The sequence below is a fragment of the Coturnix japonica genome, chromosome 1 (genome assembly GCF_001577835.2).
Source record: "Coturnix japonica isolate 7356 chromosome 1, Coturnix japonica 2.1, whole genome shotgun sequence".
Classification (NCBI taxonomy): Eukaryota; Metazoa; Chordata; class Aves; order Galliformes; family Phasianidae; genus Coturnix; species Coturnix japonica.
Genome location: NC_029516.1, coordinates 29,695,909 through 29,717,772, shown reverse-complemented (window position 1 = coordinate 29,717,772; position 21,864 = coordinate 29,695,909). Strand labels below are relative to the sequence as shown.

Genomic DNA, 21,864 nt, shown 5'->3' with positions numbered 1-21,864 from the left:
TGCCTTTCCAGTTGAGTCTTTGAGGAATCCTTCCTCTTGGTCTGCTTCCGTGCTGGTATACTCTCTGGTACAAAAATGTAAGATACTTTGGCCCTGTGTCTACTTGCCTCTTTTAGGAGTCTCATTTCTTCTTATCTGTTTTCAGTGTGTTTTGCATCAGGTGATTTAGAACAGTTTTTTATATGTTTTTATATCAAATGAAGCTAATAGAATTCCACCTGCAGATAGGATCAGAAGATGTGTATTTTACAGTATGCATCCCAGTGACATTTGGGTCCATGACTAGAATTTCATCTTGTTACAACAACAGACATACACAAGTAAACAAACAAACAAACAAAACCAATTAATTGCTGTGTCAGTGTTTCGATCTTTGTTGCAGAGTATAGAAATATGTTGCCTGACTTTCAAATTAATTCTTCATTACTGTTTCAGGCAATCTTCCATTACAGAAGGGGTCATATGAGGCAGTTTCCAACAGCAAGAACTAAAAATATAAGTGTAATACATAAATCTTTGGAATTATGAAAGCCACGAAGCACAATTTTATTATTGCCTTCCTAATTGCTGTTCCTAGAAACAACTTAGTGAAGGCAAACTGAAGTAATGAACTCCTAGAACAGTCTTTTTAATATTCTGCTCTATGTTCGTGCTCTGCAGAGCTGATGAGAGCTGCGTGCAAAGTTTTGCTGAGGGCAAGAGTGTTTCATCATCACAGAGCATGACCCTTCTCTCTGAGATCAAAATGAAGAGCATATGTCCCTTGATGTCTGTCATAAGGTGTTATTGTGGCCAGTCCAATTAGGTTGTTCATCACTAGTTGGGATGTTGAACCCTGACACAATTGGATACTAAAATGTTACATGATCATTAATTGTACCCACTGACACAGCAGAAATATTCCTCAAAATTATGTTTCTTTGATATGATAAACTTTTTTCTTCTAATGTGTAAAACCTGAGTTAGGCACGAGGAAAGTCCAATTAATGTGAAATGCTTTGCCTCTCACTCTTTCTGTATGATCCTTCTCTTTCACTCATTTCACGTTATATTGGGTGAAAGCACTCTAAGGGAGCTCCTTGAGTTATTTTATACCTTGCAAATAACAGGAAAGATATAGCTTTTGTTTATGTATGCATGGCTTTTGTCCTTTTTCACCACTAAGTGGTTTCTGCTTGCTAGAATATATTTAGCATTTAACAGAACATTGCATTTTCAAGTAGCATGCAATAAATAGATGAGTACATCTCCAGTACCCAATGGCTAACATTTTAAAGGCATTGTTTTTTGCGATTCAGAAATTCTATCATTGAAAAAGGTGAACAAAACATGGAAAGTTTCCTTAAACCCAATGCTCTTTGTGACTGTTAGTTTTCTTAAATTATTATTATTATTTTTTTTTTTTTTAAGAATGGTCACGTTTGAGTGTCTCTTTAAGGTCAAATTCCAAGAAAGCACTTAATAATACAATGTAACTTGGGGACTGTCCCCATCTAATACCATTGGGAATTATTAACTTCTTTTTAAACAATTGAAACAGCTTTGCTGCACAAAGGATTTGTATTTCAGCTTCAGTTTCCAGGACTTCAGAAGTAGATTCTCTATGTACAGTTTTGATTTTCTGATTTTCTTTTTTCTTTGCAGGTAACCCGATAGCTAAAGACAAATCAAGTCAGTCTCAAGGCTGATAACGTTAAATACAACACATAGGAATTTCATTTCTCCAGGCAATCCTTGAAGTGAAATTTTGTACTGCTGGGGTGTAGCCTTCAGAATCAATTGTTTCAGTGAGAACCTGGTTTGTAGTCAACAACAGCCTTGAGATCAAAACTACTGGAAAGTTATTTTGAACTTCTGTGTCACAAAGATTTCAACTGATTGAACTGTGTACACTTGTAAAATTGCACTTGCAGAGGAATTTGCAGCTGTAATCTCAAAAGATGATTCTTGAAAGGTGCAGAAAATCAGCAGTCACTTGGATTCTCCTTTCCAGACTGGTGGCATTTCATCCTGATGAAGTCAATCTCCAAAATGTATTGGTTCCTCCCCTCTAAAATGCTCCCTGGTCCACATTCTGATTGCTGGTGGGACTGCACACTGCTTTAATTAAATTTCCATTGCAGAAATTGTCCTCTGGCATGGCACAATTTTAGACATTTTTATTTGTATTCTAATCTTGGAGCTCTAAAGGGTACATATTTCAACATCTTGAAGTTGCTTTTGTTATAGGAATGGAAATATATATCCATTGTTAATAATTATTGTTGACAAGTAATAGTTATCTGAATACATCAGTCATATTAGAATGTATAGTCAGGTTGACATGTTTCCCTAAGGCTAACCAACTACTGCAGCTATTTGGCAGTTAAAAAAAGTAGTGGTCAAAACTCAATTACCACTTCCATTATAAAGCATTTTATACCTTTAAGATATATATTTCAATTTACTTTGAAGGAGGCAAGTGTTCCTGCACTTTACTTTTTCAACCTTTAAATCATTGAAATTCATGGTAAGCAGTCAAGGCAAGTATTTCATCCATTTTTATAATAGTAGGCAGGGATGTAAATGAGTTTTTCAATTATGAAATTGGGTGGTAATCATTCAGAATTTTTCTCTTTTTATTGAAAAATAAGACCTCTTGCTTGAAACTAAGTACTGTTGGATGCTTATGTAGATGTCTGCTCGGACTGATTGCTATAAAAGAAAAAAGTCCTAGTGCCCTCCTAGATGTAGGGTTCATGAGTATTTTGCTTGCTTATTGTCCCCAAATTCACACCTAATCTGTGCCAAAATCACATTTCCTTTTTTTAATTTTCTATTTCAGTAGCAATTTTTTTTTAAAACTTTGTGATGTGCTGTTACATGAGAAAAACCCCCATATTTAAAGGCCTTAAGCATCTATGAGCCTTTTTTTTTTCTAAGTTATTACAGAATGTATAATTTTATACTTCATTTAGTATATATTGTGCCATCTGTAATATTGATACAACAAAAATTTGGCAGTTCCTTTTAGTGACACTACATAAGCATGCTGAGAGAGTGAGAGAGTTCTGACTGTATGCCTTGGTGCATTAAATGAAAAGCACACACACTTAATGATAGGCAAAAAATACATAGGATGAAGCTTATTTAAATGTCCTGTGTGGTTACCAAACACTCTGAAAAAGATGGAAATAATTTTATCGTTATGAGCTATTGACATGGCAATGTAGTTACATATAAAGTTCCACAATGGATACATACCTTGGAGAGATCTGCCTGTCAGTATCCCTGGCTGTTCCAAAACCATTTCATTACCTCTGTTGTATTATTCCACAGGAGAGCTTAAACAAAATAAATGATTGTTGGGAGTAAAATTGAGAAGTACCTTCTATCATTCTGCTGAGAAATAATAATAATAATAAAAAAATGTTTGCAGGGAAAGATATTCTTTTTTGATTGAAATTTAATTAGGATAAACTGTTTGTAGCAGCAATTAGGTATCTCAGTATTTTAGGATGGATTAATATTGTATGGATTTGTGCTAATGGGTGCAGGATGGAAGGTAGCATCTTAAAAAGCCTGGGACTGTGCAGAGTATTAATGTGGTGTTTTGTAAAATCTGAATATGGCCTATCTTTGGTCAAAAGTCTGCATCATGCTTCTCAATATTGTTTTATTTGTTTCTTTGTTCTTAAACCAACACTGAAAATACTGTATTATATACAAGTGTAACACATGCATATCAATAAGTGAAAATAAATGGATTTTCAAATATACTGAATAGATTATCTGCAGTGGATTAATGTTGTGAATATTCATAACAAGTGAATAAAATTGTGATATAAAACAGAGTTCCCTGGATGGATGTGCACGCAGAAGATCTATTTTGTTTGCCTGTGGAACAAATTTTTTTTTTTTTTCTTTTCAGTGAGTGAGAATTTCAAAGGTTTTATTAATTTTCTACTTATTCATTGGAGCTGGAAATATCTCCCACTGGTTTTAAAGATCCTTCTGCAAAGGAAATTGATCTAATGCGACTGTTCTAGCATTGCCATGGGAAATTCAAGTGGGTGCACTGTTTTTTTTTTACATTAGGCTGAATATGATCACTGTTTTTTCTCCACAGTATTCCTGAAGAATTCATGGTAGACTTTACTGAAATGATAATGTTTTGGTTTAATTTATTAAACTGTTTTTAAAAAATGAAAGTCAGTGCAGTGACCAGTGAACTCTGCTGGTCAATCTCAGAGCAATGTGGGAACCATAGTTCAGCTGTCTGTAGTGTCTGTTTTAGTAGTGGTGTCTTTGAAAATAGAGTACTGGTGACTAGGTCAGTTATGGACATTCATATTGTGGGTGCTTGGAGATTAATTATTCTTCATTTTCTCCTTTATTCCTTATATTCTGATTCCCAGTTTATTCAATATACCTTTGAATAAAATCATGATCAGGCAAAAAGATCATAGAGAAATCCATGTTTCCTTCAAAACTCAGTAGTCATAAAGAGCTCTGAATCATTAGAGAATATGTAGTCTTTGTCTGAAGTTTTGTAAATGAGTGCATTAATGGAAAGAAAACTGACTGCTTTGTTCAAACCTTTCAAAATGAAATGCACTGGGTCAGCTCAACAAAATATAAAGGAAATCCTGATATGAGTCTTAATGAGAAAAATTCCAAGCCAGATGTAATAAATATAAAATAGAGCTTAAAAAACATTCCAAAAATCTTCATCAGATAGATTTGTTTTAGAACAAAATACCTTTGTTATTTTGAAAGCACATGCAGGTTATCTGTTGATGTTGTTATTGTTGCTGTTTTTATTTTCCTAGTTATGATTGTATAGCAGGCTTTAATAACTATCCAGGTAATGCGTGACTGTCTATAACACCCAAACAGAAAGATGTGATTGGCATTCTTTTTTGCTGATTTACTGCCGCCTCGTTCGTGACTTGAATTTTTACAAATAAGTTGTTAACCAAGACGTTGACAAGGGAAAGGAACACAGTTTTGTTTGTAATAGCAGCATTGCCTTTATCTCTTTTTCTTGCCAGTGGCTAGATTGCTTTATAATCAAACATGTGATACCAAAACAATCGGATAGCACTAAATAATTTCACATGTTTTAAATGATATTAAATAATGAGAATTACCGAATCACTTGCTTAGTGTTCATAACACAGTTTGTATCCTGAAAAACTTTTCTGTTTATTCTTTGACAGTATTAGAAAATATTTCCACATCTGATCTTGTTCCTGTACATAACTTTCTGCTACCACTTTACTTTCATTGTGAATATTTTAGCAAACATGTCTTCCATGGTTGGTTGTTTTGCATCTTTTGCATTCATCTGCACTGCTCATGTGGTGGTTACAAGAGCTAGTATAAAAAGGCTGAATTTCCCACAACTTTATTTTGACAAGTGATGACAAATGTTGCCAACATCTCTTAATCCAAAATTAATTTTAGAGCATCTGGCAGGAGGACCATTGCTTGTGTCAGCTGGGAAAAATTTGATAGAGGAATGACTGTTCTTTCTCAGACTATAAATGGGATGCCGGGCTAGGCAAAACCACAGTAGTATGATTTAATTCCCAGAATTCCCCAGATTGTGGGAACGTGGATCCTGGCAGAACCCTGGAGATTATGGGGATGTGCATACAGGCAGCATCCCACAGAAGTACAGGCTGGGGCTTTATGTGGTGGTGACAGCAAGTCCTTGATTCTGTGCTTTCTGATGGAAAGATCTGGTTTGTGTTCCTGGGATTTGCTCCAAAACTAGACTGTAGAAAGGGCAAAGTGCCATGGATAAAGCCTTCAAAATTTTGTGCCCAGTATTTTGCTCAGAAAATTCTGAAGGAGCAAATCAAAATTCATGTGCTTGTCCTTGTTGAGGTTAATGATTAAATAACTTTCTCTCTGTTTTCAAATCCTCTCTACTACCATTCAGGTAATGTCATGTGTCAATGAGAGGTGAAGTCCAGTTGTTATTTGATCATAGATTTTCTTGATTAAATATAACTAACTCATCAAATCAATATTAGCCATGACTGAAAGCCTTGAACTATAACCACCTTTTACTTTTGAAAGCAGTTTATTGTCCAACTAAGTTCAATAAATAGTTTGTGTAATAAAAGTATTATTGTCCACATATAACTTTGTTAATATTCTATATTAGCTCTTTGAATTATGCTTATGTTCATAACTATAAAAGTCTGTGTAGATATTCTGTAACAAAAGGGCCATTCTTTTCTTCACAATACCACTGAGAAACAATAAAAACCCTGCACTTTGTGATATATTATTTTTCTTAAAATACAGCAATGCATAATTGGAAAAAAAAAAAAGTAAAAATACTAATGTTATTTACATTGCTGAAGATTTTTTATTTTTTATTTTGAAAATGATGAAATAGGTGCAGTTGCAGGTTTACACTGTATCAGCATATTGGTTGAATTTCTCAAACTCTTCTCTCCTTACTGTTAGAACAAACATGTCAAAAACTGATCTTATGTTCTCTAGCTTTATGTCTTTGTAGTTAGATCTTGTATCCAGCACATTCAAAATGTAAGGTGGTTGTTTTGCTCACTATGCCTCCTTATAAGGATGCTCTTGTTTTCTCTGTTTCTCTCTTTATGTTTAATTCTGGGTGTCTTGCCAATATTTGGATGTATAGAATATAACCCTTCTTATTGCCAGTTTAAAGTATGAGTCTTTTGTTCTTTTTGCTTTTCTTCAGTAATTATCTCTTTAGCTGGGATAGTCAGTTCTTACCAAACTTCATCAGTGATGAGATTTTTCTTTTATAAGTAATGGCCTGGAACTGAATACGGGTTCTTTGTAGTTCTTCTTGGAGATAAAAGAAAAAAAGAAATGATGATTCTCTATCATTAGCTTTTAGAATGTTTTCCAGCTCAAACTGTTCTATCTGAATAGGAATGTTTTTCTCTAAGTATAAATGGCCTGTGTTTCAATATGCTCTCTGATCATAAAGCTGATGAAATGGTCTTCTCTGTATGGCAGATTACCTCAGCAGAATTTACAAATGGCAGATGATGGTTTTGCTACTGTCCATGGGCAGGTAGGCAGAATTTGGTCCCAGATGCTCTGCCTAATGTTCATGGCAAAAGCGACGCAAAAACAATGCCTCCATATGCCATAATTGCTCGAATTATTTCTCAGGCATATTCCCTTGTCATCCCTCATATGTAGAACTCATTAGATTCCTAGTGGGAGAACATATGGAGAGAAGAAGATGATGGAAAACATTGTAAAACAGATTGTATATTTAAATTAATATTATAGAAGACATTTCTGCACAGGCGAACATAGTGCAGTAAGTTAAAAATCGTTCTTCCCACTTCATCACGAAATCTACATTTATGGAGCTATTATCATAGCATTCACAGACATTTGTACAAGATAGATTTAAGTCTGGCTTTAGGAATACTAGTAGGCATTTTCCTGCTAAATTGAGGTCAATTCTATATTTCCTACATTATTTTCCTAAGCATTTTGTTAAACTATACCTATATAATTTATCTTTCCCTAATAGAAATGGACAGAAGTTAAAGTTTGCACCTGTATATATCTGTTAGCAAGGTCAGGTCTCTGTGGATTTGTGAATTAAGCATCAAAACAATGACTTTTAGAACTGTCTTGTTTGTTTCTTTCACACTCAAATAAAGAATAAAGTTGCTTTCATCCAGCTAAATTCTCTGGTGAACAGGGATCTATACCCGGTGCAGAGTTATTTTAATAACTACTGGATATTAATAATTAATTACTTATCTTTATGGTTCATTAGAAGAAAAATAATCTAATAATAGATGAACTCAAAGCACTGTATTCAAAAGTTTGTGATTTTTAAAAAATTATACTTGTGTCTCTTTTCTGTTTTATGGTATCTTTATTATTTGTGACTCACTGAAGTTGATTTTAGTAGGGAACATCTGGGGTGCTGTAAGGTGTCCCAGAGGTACAGGTGAGCACTAGTAAAACATATTCAGTGGGCTGGTGAGAGTTGGATAGACTCATGGATGAGAACACTGTAACTTTACTGCAGTGGTTGGTAAAATATGGCCTATCCCATAGAGATACCACCTATCACCTTGTTACCCAGCTGCGAAAGAAACAATTCTGACAAGTGATCACTCTGTGCACATACCAGAATCAAATATGATTTGGTGATACTGAAATGAATACTAGAAAGCTTCCTGGGAAGAGAATGGACAATCCTACAGGCCTTAGAAATGCCAGATATGATCACAGCATATTTCTACATAGGTTGCTGCCTTTCTAAGTAGAGATAAACAGCTGTTAATATAGCATTTGCAGTGGAGGGATGTGTGTGTGCATCTGCACACACATGCTAGCAAGCAAGCTTCCCATGCTGTCTGAAGTCAAGATTTGGTTCCATGACTTGAGAGAGGGCCTCCAGAAATACAGATCTGACCCTTTTCTATTACTAATGAAATTAGATTGCATTGCTGTGCTATTCTAAATTGGGGCAGAGTGGTATGCTGCCAGCAAGCTGCACTGCTGGCCCTGCACCTTTCAGAGCAGAGTAGTTCTGATAAGCCTCAGCAGAAAGCAAAACATGCATTACTGTACATGCTCTTGTCTTACACTGGCAACCCTATTTGTTCTATGTGTGTTTATTTTTCTCTGGTTGCTACAGGATAAATGCTTGTCATTAGGTAAAAGTTTAAAATTTATTATTTTGCAGCAATCTGAACAATGTGCATAAAAGATGGATTTTGTTGCTTCTTATTTGTTCATCCTGTTACAGTTTACTCTCTTATTCTGTATCTGTGTTAGCCTCCCTGTCATTTTCTGGCAGCACCTGTTAACATACTGTCATCTGTTGGTGACTTTTTAGTCACTGCAGGAAAATTCTGTTTGCACTGTGAGTCTTTCATTAACGTGTTGTGGTCTTCCATTCTCTCAGTGCCAGCAGTAGAAACCAGATGATGAAGTATTAAAAGAACCTTGAAAATGTACTGATTTAATCATTCTCAAGCAAGCAGACAGATCTTCAGTGAAGGAAGTTACATCTCCTATGTGTAAGATTGTGTTCTCTCATTCATAATACCCAGCCCTGTGCTTTGATTCAAATTTCATTATACAGAAATTTGTGCAGTAGTAATATTAATGTAAAAATTTAATAGCTACTTGAAAGATGGATCCTGAAGTATTGATGCATGCATGAAGTATCCAGGAATTCCAAATTTAGGCTTTTACTTAATGTTCCCAATGACTTGAGCAAAAAAGTGCCAGTTATATTCTCAATTCTTATGTCTTCGGAAGGAAATATATAGATATACCAAAAGACTGGGTGTTAAAACGCTAACCAAATCCATACAGTCTGGGTCCTACCTCATGTTTTGTTAAAGCATATGGCAGGAGGATCTTATTTTGCAATTAGCAGTTATGAAAACAGTAGAGAAGGACAAGGCATTTTGTGCCTTGTTAGCACCTCTTTTATTTATTTATTTATTTATTTATTTTTGCTGTTCTCTGAGCATATCTGGTTTTAAACATGCTAACTCTATAATTTAGAAAATTAGGCTGCAGTTCATGTGAGCACCTAGATAAAAGAGCATATCATTCTACATGAGATATCGAGAGCTCGGCTGAGAACAAAATGTAGGTGACAAAAAACTGAATCTCCTTTACAGTTGCCCCAGATATCATATGGCTGTGCTGAGTCTGGGAATTATGTGATCTCAGCCCCACCTCCAACAGAGCAGCATGTGGGATTCAGCCCTGCTCTTGTCCTACCATAAAATGCATAGCTAAGGCAATTTATGAAAGGCAAATTCCAATCTTCTCAAAGTCCTTGTGCAATATCTGTACTCCATGCCAGTGCTCCTTAAATCCTGAAAGTAGAGCTTTCTGAGAACACTGCTGGTGATTTCAGCTTTCTATAGATTTCTTCTCAGGTTTAAATTTCATACTGAATACCCATGCCAGCCATTCCAGGAGATTTATCATTAGTTCAAACACCCTTCTGTTCCAGCTTTGTTGTTGCTCAATATGGTTAAAAACATGCTTAGTAAATATTGTGTTTATATTTGATGTTTTTGATCGTTGGCAACAATTCCCAAATGGCATTCCTTGCTTTGGGTCAAACTTGAAAATTATTAAAATCCTGTGAATAGTCATAAAGTCAGTCAACTCATTCACAATAAGGAGCTGTGATGCCTTAAGCTACTTTTTACCAGTCAGTGTATTGTCAAGGTGACCTTTCGTGCTGTTTCAATTGCAGAGCCTTGCCATTATTTAACTATTAGAATGATGGAAAGCTTGCACTTTGCTATTTGAGTGGCAAAATTTCGAGACACAGGGACCTGAAAGAGTGAACATATGAGAGGCTAAAATTAATGTGCCATGTTGAGGAGTTAAGCATAAGGAACCAAAGAAAGACTAAACCTGGTGGAGCAAAGCAGTTGTGGTCTGGTCTTGAAAACTAAAAATCCATTTGCGATGCTTTCTGGAATCCTAATATCTCCTATTGGTGACAAGTTGTTAATGGTATCTCATTTTTCCTATGCTTTGTGTTGACCATTCATCATATCTGAAATGTGCAAGAAAATGCTGTCTCTAGAATGCTATTAAAATTCCACTAAAATTTAAATGTTAGTGAGTTTATACTTTTTTCTTTTTATTTTTTTTCTTTTTATTTTTATTTCATTATTATTATTATTTTTAACATATAGATTTATACAATTAAAATGACAAAATACTGAACATTGGAAAGCTCTTTGTTATACAGAAATAACGAGTATTAAAATTATTTTAAACAACAGAAGCCACCAAAAAGCCCACAAGAGACTAATATATTATAGCAGAATTATGTGTCATCTTTTTTGCTCAGGACATACCCATTAGGTAAATAGGAAAGGTTATCTAAAACAAATAGGACCTTTGTTACACCAGTCTGTAATTCTTTATCTCTGTATATGTCTTCTTTGTAAAGCAAGGGATGGTAAGTCAACATGAAGCAATCATAAATAGGAGTGAAAAACTCATCTTTTTTGGTAAAAAAGAAATAGTTCACTTTTTCATCTAAAATGCAAATTTAGGAAAATTAATGCTCATTTTTTGAAGTTAATTGAAAAGAAAAGCAAGAATTTTTATTGTAGATCATCAACAGTAGTTTGAGAAACAATAATTATTTGCCTTGTAATTAACTTCACTGTAATTTTGAGTCCATTCATGGCCATATTAAAACTGATATGATTGTATGCTTTAAAGTATACTGTCTATGTAAAGCCTGAATTGTGTTAACAGAAAGCAAAATCAATAGAAAGGCATGGCTTCTGGAAAACCTTTTGTCTTCAAAATGCTATTGGAGGACTGTGAACATCACAGGCTGTGGAAGCCTTGTAAAAAGCAGAACAGAAAAAGGTTTCTTTTCCCACCAGCGGGTAGGTGATTTATATACATGACTCTCATTAACATTAATGGGAGTTATCTGCCTCATTTTTTATGAGCCTGATGTGAAGTTAATGGCAGTCTTCCCATTGTCTCTAGTGGGCTGTAGATCAACCACTAAGTGCACAAATGAGTTTGTTTGAAATATTGGTGCTTGTAGGCTTAGAATTTCAACATGCTTCATTCACATTTCCAACCAAAAAATGCACTGGGAATGTCTAAGAATGTGAGCTGAAGGGTTTAATTTTGCAGTGTGCTGATCTGTGTGCACTTTGGGGCATCTATGTTGCAGATTGTAGAGATGCCCAAGCCAGAGCTGAGTGAGCGGTGTGTGAGCAGGAGCAATAATCTGTGAAGCAGCATGAACTGGTTTACTTCTTGCAGGAGGAGGCATAATGGGCTCTGTGGTCCAGACCACGTGATGGGGGAGTGGGGGAATTGCTGTGTCGTGCTGTGCTGCACTCTTATCAATAATACGGTAATAAGCAACCTGTTGTTTTTTGTTGCTGTTTTTTAAATCTACCCTTAGATGTGCGTAAACTGAGCTCTCCTCTGTGATTTTGTTGTAGTTTTTGTAATAGATTAACCATGTTGTTGTTGGTTTGTTCATTTTTTTTTGCAATAATCTTCTCACTGCCTATGTGTGCCGTGCAGTTGTAACAAAACCATACTGCACTGCTTTTTCTTCTGTTGGGGATGAAAGGAATCCTGATATTTTCAGCAGAACTGGAAGGGCTTCTGTTCACATCCACGGTCCTTACTAACCCAGTCACTACAGGCAGAAATGACCAACCACTGGTGAAGAACATCTTTGGCCACACACAGACTAACTGGTACAATGGAGTTTCACTGTGGTTGGGAGCTCCTCTCACTCACCTTAATGCTTATATTCCCAGCAATACCAGGTTTCTCTTTATCATAAAATCACATTGGCATACACATGCAGAACTGTCATCCAAAAGAACTTTTATTTTGAAGCTGATCTTCTGGTCCTGAGGATTTTAAGACACAAGGTTTTTCCTCCCACTTTGCTAGACAAAGGTACTGCTGGTCCCAATTCCAGGCTCAGCCTGTAGCAAGGTCATGCATGAATTTTGTGGGTACAAGTATACACTAAATAAATACAAACACTTTCATTCACACAGCTCAGTGCAGACAAGAGTCCATTGCATTTGGAAGCATTTAGATACACACCAAGTATGCACATAACCATGCACAACACAGATTGCTGAATCCCTCCCTCCTCTCAGTCTGCTCAGGATTTAAATTTGCTAGTGAGGTCTACACACACCCACAGTCTCTCAATTTCCAGTAATTACTTGCATGTGAAGATTCATTAGATAAAAGTGTGGACTTAAATTAGTCCAATATCCTTGCTTAGATACTAATTTCTTATCCAGCTGCAGTCTATCCCCAGGCCTTTCCACATGCAGGTCTCCTCCTGCTCACTGGTTAGCTAAGCTTGGCTGGAACTCACTAAGCAAATCAACCACACAGAACTGAGTACAATATCATGGTGAAATAAGATATTGGTTAGGAACAGAGCTAGGAATAGCGTTTAACAAGAAGAAAGGACAAGTAGTGGTGATCAGGTGGAGAGCTTGCCTGGGCAAGTGCATCAAGCAGAAATTATCTGGCACATAACTGCCCCCTTTTATCCTTCCTCCTCTCTCTCTTTGACTCCCTGATCCACTGATCTCTCCCTTTTCCTTCTTGTTGTCCTTTAACCAAACATTTCTTGGGTATCTTGTGCTCCTACAGTCCCCTTGAAACATCTTTTAATACACTTGATTCCATAGTCCTGCTCAAATATCCCAAATCAAGTTTGCTTTTTCTCATAATTATCTTTTTTTCCACGTACTTACCCGTTTCACTGTTCTGGTTGAATCTGATCAAGGTAATGCCTGAGCAGTTGTTCCCACAATGGCGCTTATAGTGCTGAGAGCTCTGATTTTGGTGCGACATCAATTATGTACCATTTTTTTACAGTTTATATATGTGCGTGTTTCATCTTCTGCTTCTCCTTTTATTATTATATTTTGTTTGCTGGCTAGCTATCAATCAGATATTTTCACAAACCAGACATTCTTACATTCCAAATGTATCCTTACAGGTAGGTTTATTTAGGTTCAATAGCAGCTGCTGACCTAAGTTATTTTGTGCACTTTCACCTTGTCCTCCCTGTGCAAAGTCATACCTCCTCGGTGCAGTTTTTGCCGTTTGATAAAGTGAGGATGAGTTTGGATTCTTCCTTTCCTTTTCAGGTGCTTTGAGGTCACACAGACCGGGCATGCTGCCCAGAAGCCTGAGTTCGAAGCTTAGATTCAAATCTCCACAGATGTATTAAAAAAAAGGTACAGAACACCTTCTCTGCATGACCTGGGAATAATGAGATCATGGAAACCTGGACACATTTGTAGATCAGAGTTCTATAGAGGGAGGGCAGATGCTCAGGACGGTGTTCAGCATAGCCATGCACTAAACAACTCCCACATCAGTTTTACTTCTTTCAGAGATAATCTCAACCCTACTGATGACTAAACTTTAGGATCAACATTGTATGCCATATTGTTTCCTGGGACAGCCTTGTCTTCACAATCAAGCAGGCATGTGTCCCTTCTGACTTGTGCAGGTGTGACAGTTCTTCATCTTGCCAGAGAAAAGCCAAGCCTCATCTTAATCCAGCTGGCCTAAAAATATGGGCCAATCCAAATGGCCTAAATGCACTCGAATTGCTGGCTACAGCTGAAAGGCACAACAAAATGCAGTTAATATCCACCTCAGACTGTGATTTTGCTATGGTCATTCTGTCTATACAAAATCATGAAATGTCAGCTTCTGCAGATGAATTGGTTTTACCTGGCTCTAGATTCCTCAGAAAGTTTAAAAATAAGAGCAAAGAGAATTAGGAAGGGTGCTGCACAATATTGGTAAATCCATCAGGTAGGTTAAAAGCAACTAAACCCCAATAGGATTTACTGGCTACACTCATGTATTTTAGAGAATGTACAGTTGACAGTAGGAACAGAGTAAATACTCACTTGTTTAGCTCTGGGAGGACTGTGCACTGTGCATAACAGAAAAGTTCAGAGCATGGAAGAAAGCAGATCATTGCCATTCAGTTTTTCCTGTGGCAAATTTTTAAGTGTTATTTACAGGCTGGGCTTTAGTTTCAATTAACACTATTTTTCTTTCTCCTTTTTCCTTTTCTTTCTTTCCTTTTTTCTTCTTTTTTTTTTAGATTAAATGCTGTTTGATAATTTAAAAAGCACTTTTACATCTTGTTAACAATCAGCAGGTTGAACTGCAGTGCTCTAGACTTTTTTCTTGCATATATTCACACATTTAATAAAAGTCTGCATTTGTATTAAGCACTTGTAGTTTGTATAATTGTAAGGAAATGGGAAACCACAGCAATGCCAAAAGGTTTTATTAAAGTATCAAAAATCAGCAAGCAGTACCCAACCAATAAAATAGCACTCTAGGTCCCTGAAGTAGAAAGCAGGCAGGCATGCACTTACATTGGTATTTTCTGTGACAATGAAATCAGCGCTTATCTAATTGAATCTGTAAATTTCATCAGATGCAGTACACCAAATGCAGTTTCCTCAGTGTAGAAATTAAAATAAATTTCCCTAAAAACCTTACAACGCATCAGTGCATCATTTTAAAAGTATTTCCATTAAAATATGCATTTGCAATCAATAAGAGGTCTAAATCACCACATGTTCTATATACGTAAGAGTACATCTGAGTACCAGATTCCATTTGTCTCTATTCACCCTGGGACTGTATTGCTTGTAGGGTGCTTTCTAGGTGGTGTGATATTTCTCTGAAGTACGCTCCAATATGTGGAGTGCACTCCACAAGAAAAATTGCTGCCCTTAGTGAAGCAGATGTTTCTTTGGTGCCTGAGAGCTGGTGTAGCTCTTCTACAGGAAGCTCTGTATGATTAACATTGAGTATACTTGCAGAAAGCTAAGCCAGCAGATCATGCTTTTGACTTGACTGCAGAGACACAGAACAGATGAGTGTGCTTAGCTAACAAAGAGCCCTATTAGAGTCCTCCATAGTGCACATTCTTTGTACATTGTCACACATTGCTGGTAAATTGGGGATGGTTCTCAAAGCATTATTGTGCTAAAGATATGAATCAGTATTGGCATTTAAATGTGGGTACTCAAGGCTATGTGCTTTTAACTCACATTTCTGAGTATGGGTAGAAGTATTTGCTCATTTTCTATGAACTGAATGTTGTTCCAGTACGCCTTCCTTGGGCAAGAGAAAAACCTACCATACTGCTAATAATTCTTATTGGATGGGTGTTTGTATTTCAAAACCATCATTATTAGTGTCTTTTCCTGGCAACTTTATCAAAAAGAGCAAGGTTAGAATGAACACGAATTATCCAGTCTTCACTTTTGAGATGACCCTTTACTTCTGTTGGACAGAAGTGGTGTGATTGGTGGACATTATTTGGTGCACGGTCACTTAGCTCTTTGGTGGGTTGGCAGACCTTTTTAGATTCCAGGGCCATTAATAATCAAATTGATAGGCAAAAGTATTAGGGTAGTTTTCCTTTATTATTTCCTTAGATATTAAAAGAAAAGATCCCACACTATTAAATGTCTAAAGATGTTCAGCAAATAGTTTTATTGTTGTTGATACATCATCACTACAGTTTGCTCTGTTTTCCCTCATGAAAGCATAAGAAATGAGTCTCAAATTCTGATTAAAGTTCATTTGTTCCAGCAGTGTTTAATCTCTGCAGTCCATGAGATGTCAACGGATGTACTCTAATACATGTTAATGGAAAGTACAAGCTAAATATATTAATAATTATCACAGCTGAACAACAAACAAAATATGTACCATTATTTGATCCACTCATATTTAATATAATTTTTATGTTAACTAGAGAAAAAGATTAGTCTCTAGAAAGCTGTGAAATTGTCTAATTTGATGGGATTTAAAACATGTAGAAGATTCTGATTGGGAAGTGAATATACAAAGACTAGAAAACCATGTATAAAATAGATTGATGGTCTGCATCCAGCTGTATTTAGTGTTCCATATGTGCATCTTCTAATATTTTTAACTCCCTATTCTGTATTTGTCTTTGGAAAACTCTTCCATATTAATAGATAATATAACTTCTTGGAGGAAAAGAAATAAAAACCACACATTGACAGGCAACCATAAAGACAATCCATGTCAGTTCATAACTCTTAATGGCTATGGCTATAATTTAAAAGGAAAGAACAACCTTGCTCTCAGGACAATGTCAAGAAGTGTAAATCTCCCACACAGCAAAACACTCCTTGACTCTATGTTACTTCTAATATATTTACTCTTCAAGAGGTCCATATACTAACAGAGAAAGCGTGACATATGAACATCCCATCAGCTGCCGCAAGTTCAGCATTGTGAGAATTTTCCCCCCTGTCATGAGTAACTGCTTTGAAAAAGCATCAGTTTCTCATCTGAATGGAAATCAGAATCTTGTACGCAATAAGTTTTCTTCCTGTTCTTGTCAAAATGCTATATTTATGGGTAGGATGTTGCTTTGTTTGTAATTGTTTCTATGTTTCCAGTTCTTTTATGTATCCCTCACATTCTTAAATTCTTTTCCACATTTGCAGAGAATTTTAAGGTAGGAGTAAAGAAATTTGGGATATCTTTATTCCGGCCCAAACGGTGTTTATTATATTCTCCAATGCTGTGGTACAATCTAACAAAATTAAATAGGAACAGCAGGAGCAGTGCTTTATCTATATCTGAGATTTACTCAGGCGCATTGAGGAGATGTTTATAGCTTTTCATTTGAGCTTCCCATTGCTGCTGAAGCAGTTCCCAAATAGAATTTTGTGTTACTTCATGGGTACATCTTTCTCACTTGACATTATGCACTGTTTCAGCACTGTTTTGGCAGTGCTGATGTGAAATTTCCCTTTCTGTCCATTACCCCAAAAGGAATGCCATGGGAAGTGGCAATTCTGTCCCCACCACCTTTCTGACAGTGATAACGTTCTTGCAGCTTCAATGGTGGAAATTAGGTTTAGCTGACAAAAGAGTCCATTCCAGCATGTCACAATGGACTGGAAAAAATAATGTGAGCATAAATTTGTGACCTAGAAAAGCATGAATTTGCTCAGAGAAGGTAGTCTAGAGGAAAGTTATAAGTGCATCATAGAAGCATAGAATGGCCTGGGTTGAAAAGGACCTAAAGATCATCCAGTTTCAACCCGCCTGCTACATTCAGGGTCGCCAACCACCAGACCAAGCTGCCCACATCCACATCCAGCGTGACCTTGAATGCCTCCAGGGATGGGGCATCCACAACCTCCTTGGACAATCTGTTCCTGTGCATCACCACCCTCTGAGTGAAAAACTTTCTCCTAATATCTAACCTAAACCTCCTCTGTCTCAGCTTAAAACCATTCTTTCTTGTCCTATCCTACATGTTCAAGATCTGCTGCCTCATTCCTGCAAGATAGAGGCAGACAACTCCTTTGAGTTGGTGATTCCTCCCTGAAATGCACCCTTCTCTATGATGATCTGAGTTCAGAGACTCACCATACTTTAGCATTCAAATTCAAAAGTTCCTGAGGTAAAAAAGCCCTAAAACTCCATGCCATGCATCAATGTGGCATGCATTGGTTACACATATGCAGATTACCTTGCTGATGTACTGAGATTTTTGATCATTCACAGGACATTTCAGGCTGGAAGAATTCTCAGTAGGTCTCAAGTGTAACCCCTGACTCAAAGCAGGACCAGCTCTGATGTCAGACCAGGTTATTCAGGACTTCATCCAGATGAGCCTTAAAAAATTCAAGGATGCAGCTTGCACAAGTTTTTCAAAGAAAGATTTTGCTAATATTTTCATAGGAAATCTAATTAGATAAAAACAAAAACAAACAAAAAACCCAACAAACATTATTGTATCTTTACCCAGAAGAGATAAGTGGAGGGAAAAAGTTTCTGACAAAATGGTCTTGACATCTTTTCCCTCTTCTATTGCTCAAAATGTCCATTTCTATTACTCTTTCCTTTTGCTTACCTTCCTCTTGTGCAGGTGTCTCTTCCCTTACATACAAAATGCTGCAAAGATCTGTGACATGAGACATGCATAAATTACCAAACATCTGGCTGTCTTGCTTTGGTGTGAGCTGTAGGGTACCTCCTATGTTGTATAAATATTACAGTTCCACATTTTGTTTTCAAGTAATGGATCAGAGTTTTATTTTTCCTTATGTTGCTTTGCCAATCCCAATCAAATCTTTGGATAAGTAACTAAGATGAGAAAGAAACACTCCAAAACACTAATTTGGGCTTTTGCCCACTATATTTTTTAGGAAAGTGAGTAAGCATCTACTCAAATCACAACTGTTCTTAGTGGGATTGCTGTTTCCAAAACCAAACCAAGTCCACAAATCCATGCTTTTGTTGAAGAACCCTTGCCCATCAGTTTATATGGTCAGTTTAGATCAACCTCACCTTTTCTGCAGATTTTCCTTTCTTCTTTTGTACTCCTGAATATGCATATCTCATGCCTTGTTGCCTACCTCCTTCCAGTTTTTGAATGTGATTTCTGATCACTGACTGTATTCCCTCCGTTACATTAAAAGTTGGTCTGCATGCACAAAAAGCAACAATAGGTGGGAGATTCTCTGTTCTTGCTAGTCCTGGGACCATGATAAGTCTGCCTCTACAAGCCCAGAGGAGAAGAAGTGCACAATGGCTGCTGGGGAACCCAAATTAAGGAGGCAGAGGAAGGAGAACCCTGATTGTGCTAGGTCATGTTCGTTCCACGAGTTGACCCTCAGTCCCAGGGTCCAGGCATTAAATCCACCCAGTGCTGGATTAACTTTTGGACTAATTGAGGTGGTTGATGAGGGATATGGGAAACACTGTAGGCTGCAAGGGAGGAGCATCATGGGATTTCACTAGACTTATTATTGGATTTGTGGAGAAGGAAGTGGGGAAAATAGAAGAACAATGGGAGGGCTGTTTATCTGTGAATAATTTGCTGGCTGGGGGTGTCTGGGTCTTATCTGTTACCAGGTGCCAGCAGCAGGGGATAGTGGGGGATACAAGGGCCAATCACTGTGCAGACTGGCTATTTGAGCCCACATACTGTCTGTATTTGTGTGAATGCTGTGTGTTATCTGTGTGGCAAGACATGTATATACATACATATACGGTGCACCCAGATGCTCTGTGCTTACTGGGATTCCACACTTAGTTTCAGTACTGGGTAGACCTTGGTCATAGAGATACAGCAGCCTCAACCTCCTGTGGGTTGCCAGAACCAGCATGATTTCTCCTAACATTCTCCCTTTCACTCAGGGCTTTAAGTGTGGGAGCTGATAATACTGCATTGTTTCAAGAGCTTTCTCAGACCTTCAACATAATGCTTCCATTTCTAAAAAAAATAAAGAGCTCACTGCATTGTTAAATGAATAGCAGAATTCCTGATTATTACAAAAGAAACAGCATGACTAAGGAGCATCTATTATCTTTGCCTTCTTTATCTACCCTCCCCCCAGCCCCCATTAGAAGCAATTACCTTTTTGCTTTTATCTTTTTGTTTACCTGTCCATGTTACTACCTTTGATTCCATGCCAAATAATGTGGATGTTATATTGTTACATCAGACACCAGCTCAGAAGATAAAAAAACCACAAGAAAACCAAAATTCATTGCAAAACTTTGTAAGTAACTTTCTTTTAGCTGTTTTAGCTGGGTCCCCACTCGGTCCTAGTCAGATGTCAAGAGGATAAAAAAAGACTTATCTGCAGGGCAATAATAGTCTGTAATTTAGAATTTGGACATACTCCTTCCAGCAAAGGAAAACCTAAACTGAAGGAGAAATGCAAATGAGCCCTAAATCCTCTGAAAAGAAGGCCCATTATCTGCCCAAACAGTCAGTTCTGTAGATTGGACATGTCTACCACCTAGAGTGTAATTACAAATTTTCCAGAATTTATCTGATCCTTACCCAAACAAAAAATATTCCATTTGATATTCTCCCTATTGAAATAAAGTTTCTGTGCCACATGTAGGTCTTGGCATTCAGGATGATGTAAGGCTGTAATATGGACCATCCCTCCAGTTTAATCATCCAATGTGAACATGAGATTATGATCTCCCAGCTGAAATTCCTTACTTACTGAGAAAATTGTTAAAAAGTGGTTGTGTTTCCAACCCTGGAGGTGTTCAAGGAATATTTAGATGTTGCATGGGGAGACATGGTTCAGTGAGAACTATTGGTGATCAGTGGGTGGCTGAATTGGAGGATCTGATAGGTCTTTTCTAACCTTGGTGATTCTGTGATTCTATGATTCTAAGTGAAGGTTATTAAAATGTACCTGAAGTCCTATAAGAAACTCCACTATTTTCAAGTGCTATTAATGAGATAGGTTACCTCTCTGAAATTGCATTATTTGTTTATTGTACTATGAGAGCATGGTAACTTCAAAGAAGTGGAAATCAGATGAGAAATATCGCTGCAATTGATAGGATTTTGGAGCTGATTTAGAATAGCTTCCTGATAACAGACTGTGTTTTTATCTTTATCTTGCACATTTTAAGTATGAAGCATATTGTCAAGTATCTGATCCTAAAAATTACAGATCAACTTATGCTCATAGACATCCCACTAAACCAAATCTCAATGGTGATGCTTAATCATGTTTTTCCAAGGGCAGATTAATTCACATGCTATATACACCAAGCTCTTGAAAAGTGTTGAAAGCAATCAGGACTTAGGTGGGAAAGTCTAAATATAGGATAACTGTCAAAGCAAAAGGGACTGTTTAAATTCTCCAAGCTATTGGTTTTCTGGCAATGTGTAAGAATGTAGTCTATTTATTATTATTATTATTATTATTATTTTTAATGTTCTTTTTCAATTGTCAAGGAAAAGAGACAGACTCAGGAAGATTCAGCTGAGCCATGACTATTGTGTCAGGCCACGGAGCGGCAATGATGGATTAGATCTTGCCCTCCTTCTTGACTTTTCCAGCCTAGGAATAATCTGTTCATTCAGTATCTTGCAGTTTGATTTTTCCAGACCATTTCATTGTTTCTGCTGTCTTCTGCATTTCTTTTTTGTTGGTTTATCTGTGTTTTTTGAAAGTGTGCTACTGAAAACTGTACTTAAGGGGATACCTCTCTGGTGCCTCGTAGACCAGAATGACTGCCCTCTAACTCTGAATTATTCTCCTAGTAATACAGCCCAGAATTATTGCAACAGCAGCACACTCTCAACTTGGGTTCTGTTTTATGCCCCAGATCCATTTCTTCAGTGTAGCTGCCTAGTCATCTGTTTCCCATATTAAATGGGTGCATTTGAGTTCCTTGTAGTACTTCACAGTTGTTATTTAGTTTTATTGTATTGGTCTCACCTCATTTCACCAATTTATCATGATTATTTTGAAT

At 36.8% G+C, this 21,864-nt stretch overlaps 1 protein-coding gene across 6 annotated transcripts in view; it reads left to right on the top strand.

Moving 5' to 3' along the window:
- TAFA2 (TAFA chemokine like family member 2) overlaps positions 1–3,833 on the top strand; it is a 174,048-nt gene extending 170,215 nt beyond the window's left edge. For all 6 annotated transcript variants that reach the window (XR_001553434.2, XR_001553435.2, XR_001553431.2 and 3 more), the window contains one exon: positions 1,645–3,833. Coding sequence is in view for 1 of the 6 variants with exons in the window: in XM_015855271.2 (XP_015710757.1) it covers positions 1,645–1,656 (12 nt within the window). In the remaining 5 variants the exon portion in view is untranslated. The remainder of the gene's footprint in view (positions 1–1,644) is intronic.
- Positions 3,834–21,864: the final 18,031 nt, after the last annotated feature.